The sequence below is a fragment of the Panthera leo genome, chromosome A1, assembly GCF_018350215.1.
Source record: "Panthera leo isolate Ple1 chromosome A1, P.leo_Ple1_pat1.1, whole genome shotgun sequence".
NCBI lineage: Eukaryota > Metazoa > Chordata > Mammalia > Carnivora > Felidae > Panthera > Panthera leo.
This window is the reverse complement of record NC_056679.1, coordinates 204,459,850-204,465,849: the sequence shown is the minus strand read 5'-3', so window position 1 is coordinate 204,465,849 and position 6,000 is coordinate 204,459,850. Positions and strand designations below refer to the sequence as shown.

Sequence of the window (6,000 nt, the reverse complement as noted above, 5' to 3'; positions counted from 1 at the left end):
TTCTAATCCTTTAGTCATCACAACAGGCCTATGAAGTAGGCATCATTATTAATGTCAATTTTACAAATAAAGAAGCCGAGGCAGGTATACTTAAAAACTTGCCCGGGATCACCCAGTTGGGATATAAAAGAGTTGGGGGCTTGAATTCATGCGGAGGGAGCCTAAGCCTTTACCATTAGTTACCAAGACAGTTTTGTAGATGGGAGATCATCTCCATCAGCTGACTCTGGACTGCACAGACTGATTATATTCATGCTTTCATCTCCATCACCTAGCACAGTCTCTTCGTACATTATAAGCCTATTTCATAAGTTACTCAAATAAATATGGATTATTAATTCAATGATGCTGACTCACTGCTCCAAACTTAAAACCAATGTGATTTATTCTTTGGTCAGGGAAATAATTAGGAATCTGGCAGGCACTAGATGTTGGGTCATGTCCCAGAAACCAGAAAAAAATATCTAAGAAGCACCAGATGCTGAGGCGAGCAAGGGCCAAGGAGGCAGGGACCACCGGAGGTGGAAAACTGGCGGCCCAGGTCGGGGCCGGGAGAAGGGCGGGCCTATTGTTGGGGGAACTTGCTTCCGGGGAGGGGACAGCAGTGCGGGGCGGACCAGCACCCGGAAGTGGTGACGCGGGAGACTGTGGGGAACTGTGAGCGGCGTCAGGTACGCTCCAGGCCTTTTGTCCCCGGGTTCGAAATTCCCACTTTGGCCTTGGAAATTCTTTTCTTCATACCTCCTCACGTCTCCTAAGCCATCCACTCCCGTCAGGCCCGCTGGTGCGAGTCCTGCAGTAGAGTTGGGTCCCTCTGGTCCCCCGCACGCGGGTGGAGGGAGCGGGAGCCCCGAGCCTCGGGACCGAGCGTGCGTTCACGGAGCGCAGCAGGGAGGGGAGAGGAGGAGCCCCACCCCCACCCCCAGTCTGTCCTCGGGCCCCGCCGAGCCGGGGAGGGGGAGAGACAGAGTTGAGGCCCAGATGCTGGTTGGCATAAGAGCCAGGGAGAAAAGGGCGCTGTCACCCACTTGAGGGGGTGGTTGCTGCTGGGCCAGAAGGTCACAAGTCAGTCCCTGCTTCTCACCGAAGAATTTGACCGGCACTGAATCACCAGCTTGTTTCCTAGTTTCACGGGCACGAAGGCCACAGCCACTGAAGAGATGTTGATGGAGGAAATTGGGGGGTACCGTGAAGACACCTAGAAATGGATTGGATGGCTTTTCAGCCTGTGTGACAAACTCCTACACCGGGCGGAACGGCATGCAATAACAGCCAGTGGAATATTAGCGATGGTTTTAAAAAGAAAAACACTCCCAGAGTCTCATTAGAACAGAGGCTTTTGGGAGGAAAATCAAGCTGAAATTAAAATGAATTTAATTCAAGAGCTGGGATCTGAGAACTGTAGTAAAACCTTTTTATGTAAAATGTTAGGAACTAAAAAGAAAAATGTTGGGGGGGGGGGGACGGGGGAAAGTTTTGCATTAACTACCTCAGATTATCCTATAGTTCTATTAAAGAGTAACAGTTATCAAATACTGATGATTGTTAAGCTTTACCCCAAAAAAGAATTTTGCTGTATTTATTATGGGACGCTAATTACAATTATTTTCCTGCCTTAAAGATCAAGTTGTAATTTTTAAAGGGATTTTTATATAGTTTTACTTGAATAATAATTCAGTAAGCTGAAAATGCACAGCTAAAAATTCTTTCATTTAAAAACCACTAATAGTTGTCAGATGTCATACATGTGATTTAACGTCCAATCAAAAAGAGGAAGGAAACGAGATTTGTGAAGTAACAAATTGTCAAAGCAATGTCTGTTGTGTTGTACTTCATTTGAAACAATAATATGACCTGTAAAATTAGGAATTTTATTTACCTTTTACTTTGGACTAGTTTCCATTACCACTTTCACACACCAGGCATTGGCATATGTTCTTTCCTTAATCAAGAATGCCTAAATTTCAAATTTGTATTTTCTCCTTGCACTTCACTTGTGAAAAGTCTAAAGTGTCTCATACTTTTAGATTGTATTAATCCTAATTCTTCTAAACACTCTCCCATCCCCAAGTGTAAATGCTAGCACTTTTGTGAAGGTCAATTTCTTCATCCTAACTGGATGAGTTTACCTCCAGAATAATGTAGAATTTCTTATGATTGGTTCCATAGGACTAAAACTAAAACTCATTCTTTGCAGTTAGCTGGTTATACCCAGAGGAATTTGAGGGGCAGGGGGACACAATTCAGTCCATGGCAATAAGCACACTACCAGGAAATACAGCAAAAAATACTCGTGGCATGATAGTTATGAAAATTTTAAACACCGTACATTGAGAATACCTGTATTTAAAAGTCACACATCAGATTTAGCAGTACACCAGATTTTGAGTCCTGTCATACTGATGGCAAGAAGATGAGTTGAACAATGGAATAGTTTTTTGTGTAACAGGGACAAATAATTTCTACATATGCACATAACATTGCACTAATTTTAGATTGTTTAGAGAAAACTTGGGTGGCATGCAGAAGAATGGAGAGGCCTTAATGCATTTGACTATTATTAATGTGTATAGCAAAAATTTTCCACGTGCAATGGAGCTCAAGTAGGTGCTCTATGCGTGGAGTACAGAAACATTAGTATTTGACTTATTGTCACTATTGTACAGCTTTTGTTTACTTCTTCATCTATTTTTTAACCCTATTTACTCTTCACTAGTTTAGACATGAGTCAAAGCAGCGAAGGATGTATGAAAAAGATTAGCGGTGTGAATCTCGACAAGCTTATAAGTGATTTCTCACAGATAGAAAAGGTATGTAAAGATATAAAACAGTTATAGTAGAAAAACTATATATAGTATAAAAGTATATAGTATAAAAGTTATAGTATTAAAGGGAAATAGATTTTGCCAGTGGAAGAATTTGGGAAGTAAAGAAAAATGTACCAAAAAATAAGCAAAGTAAAGACAATGGAAATATATTTTTGCTAAGTCCTTTCTCATTTTTAAAATCCATATTTAAAATATATTTCATTTTGGATCATTTGTACTAATACATCAAAATGTTTCTGGGACATTTTGGAAATAGTTGATATACTTTGGCTAAAGTTAAAAGGAAAATACATACTTAAATGTTCAAAATGTCCATAAACTCAGGAATGGTTTAATAAGAATTGAAATAAAATAAACTCAATCCTCAGTCTCTTACCATTATGACTAACTCTAATTTTTTTTTTTTTTACTCTTTCCTCTGCTGTTCCTTTTTCCTTCTCTGTTGCCTAAAAACAGATGTATTTGAAGTTCCTCTCCCCAAATCTAGACAAATTACATGATAAACCAAACCCACAAGTATATATTAGGTTTTTTCCCCCTTGTCTGCCTTGGAGAGGAATAAGAATAGTTGTTGAGAAGATATAGGTGAATAAATGAAAGATTTGGGGAGTGGGTTTTTGAAGCAAGGGTGGGAAAGAGGATAATACCTACCTCTATTTTCTCTCTTTATCATTCTTCTCTATTCCTTCTTTTCCTCTGCACAGTCTGGTATGTCCATAATAAAGGAATTTCATGACAATGGGTATTTTGAGATAACATTATGAGCTTTTTTTTAAGTAGGCTTCACACCCCTGCAGAGCCCAATGCAGGACTTGAACTCATGAGCTGGGGTCAAGAGTCAGACATTTAACTGACTGAGCCACCCAGGTGCCCCACATTATGAACTTTTTTAAACAATGAACTTGAGTTTTCTTAACCAAGTGATTCTTACTAAAATAAGAGAGAATAGAGAAAGAAATAAGAAGCACTGTTCGTGGGAGAGGAATTGGTGCAAAATTTTTGGAGATTATTTAGAAATATCTGTCATATCCTTAAATATTTTAAATAAGAAATATTGATTTTTTGATGTGATAAAGTATTGTGGTTGTATTTTTAAGAATCTTACCTGTTAGAGATACATATAGACGGTGATATTTGTGGATGAAATAATATAATGTCAGGGAGTTGCTTTAAGATAAATTCAGAGGCAGAGAGAATGGGGAAGTGGGTAGAGATATAGATGATACAATTAATTGAGGATTTTTGAAGCTGTCTGAAGGGTATATGTCAGCTATTACACTGTACACAAAGATACCAAAAAGGTATGTTGAAGGTTTATTCATTATTTGTAATAGCAAAAAAAAAAAAAAAAAAAAAAAAAAGTGAAAACAACACAAATTATCCTCAGTAAGGGGACTAGTTAAATAAATTACAGTATATTCATAAGTGAAACTCAATGCAGGTCTTAAAAAGAACAAAGTAGACCTAGATGTGCTTGTATGGACATCATCTCCAAGATAATAGTTCTAAGTGGAACATCCAAGGTGCAGAACAGAGTATAATATGATGCTTTCCTATAGTTGTATAGTTAATCATAAAATATTTTGGAAATATGTATAAGGAATTGTTAACCATAGGACTGAGGGTTGAATAGTTGGAAAGAAGGGGATTCCAAGTTAGCTCATATTCTTACTTTTCATAACTCTTTATAACTGTTAGTCTGTTTTAATTTTTTGCCATGTTACTTTTAAAATTAGATAAATGAGGAAGTTGGCTTACATAAACCATATGCCAGACTTAATTATTAGACTTGCAGGTATTAAGTGGTCTGTATTTTCATTAGTCTTCATATCATTAGGTAAAAAAAAATAAAATAAAAATAGCGACATTCCTTGCTTTGGTAATATATATTGTTTCTTCTACAGAAAATGATAGAAACCAGTGGAAAGAATAATATACTGGATATGCAGTTGGAAAAAACTAACTATTTGTTAAAAGTAACACAAACAAAGGAGGTTTCAATTAAAAAAGGTTAGTTCTTTACTGCCTGAAGAAATACAAAATCTCATAAGAGTATTTTCTGGTACCACAACAATTAATATTATACCATACATTTGTAAAATATTTTAAATTCACATAGAACTTTCCGAGCTATCATTTCATTTTATCTTTTATAGCCCTGATACATAGGATTGGTATTACTAAGCCACCTCAATAATGAAGAAACATAGGATGAGAGAAATTAAATAATCTGTTGGAGACCACTAAACCAAGAAATGGCAAGTCCAAGCCTTCAAAACCATGGGAAAAAATAACAGTTGAATTCCTGTCTCACAATTACACCAAAAGAAATTTCAGATGGGTCAAAAATTTTAGTGCCAAAAATGGGCTGTTCTAGTCCAAAGCTCTCCCCTTACTTCTGGGACAACCAGGCCATGTGTGCCTCTCAGCTCCCAGCAACCAATTGTCCTCCCGGCTGTGTCCCTGGTCTTGGTCCATCCTTTGCACGCCCACTAGCCTGCAGGGAACCTGAAAACCCAGGCTCTTTGCAGGGCAAGGCGCTGCTCTTTGAGAATGCCAACTTGCTTTGAGGCACAATGGTCTGGGATTACACCCAGATAAATGAGCTTCAGCTGCACCTGCAGCCCTCAAGGCCCAGTAGTGCTTGGCTTCACTGTGCAACCAGTTCAGGGTATCTGGAGAACTCAAGAGAGCCAGAATTCCCTCGTGTTCACTTGGAACTGTGAGAAGTTCCTGGTATGCCCCCAACAGTCTGTGCCTGACATTGAAGCCCTGCTGTACTGGAGCCCTTCTGTCCTTAGGTGCCCTTTGTACCACTGCTGGCGGGGCCGGGTGGTCACAGTGCTGTCCTCTGGGGAGGTTTCATCCATGATGGAGTTTTCTCTAAATTTTCGTGGAGGAATGCTTGATGTTTAGGAATGTTCCCCAGGATAGTTGCTGATCCTGTTCATCCCAACACCCTTTTCCCAGACCAACACTCCTCACTAATAAAGTGCCCTGTGTCAGGAGGGAAAGGAGAGAAAGCCGTATGTATGTGCCCTTGACATGGTGTGATGAAAATGGCACTTCACCTCTATGATCTTCCTCCTAAAGACCCATAACCCCATCTAACCATGAGATAAGCGTCAGACAAATCCCCAAAAAGGGCTTTTCTACAAAATACCTGACCAGC

At 39.2% G+C, this 6,000-nt stretch overlaps 1 protein-coding gene across 6 annotated transcripts in view; it reads left to right on the top strand.

Annotated features, from left to right (window-relative positions):
* Positions 1–616: 616 nt before the first annotated feature.
* The window catches only part of CCDC152 (coiled-coil domain containing 152), a 28,661-nt gene continuing 23,277 nt past the window's right edge, over positions 617–6,000 (top strand). The window contains exons 1-3 of one of the 6 annotated variants that reach the window (XM_042950807.1): positions 617–671; positions 2,722–2,810; positions 4,733–4,838. In XM_042950807.1, coding sequence (XP_042806741.1) covers positions 2,724–2,810; positions 4,733–4,838 — 193 coding nt within the window. In that variant the 5' untranslated portion in view covers positions 617–671; positions 2,722–2,723. The other 5 variants (XM_042950799.1, XM_042950789.1, XM_042950767.1 and 2 more) reach the window with 5 other exon arrangements.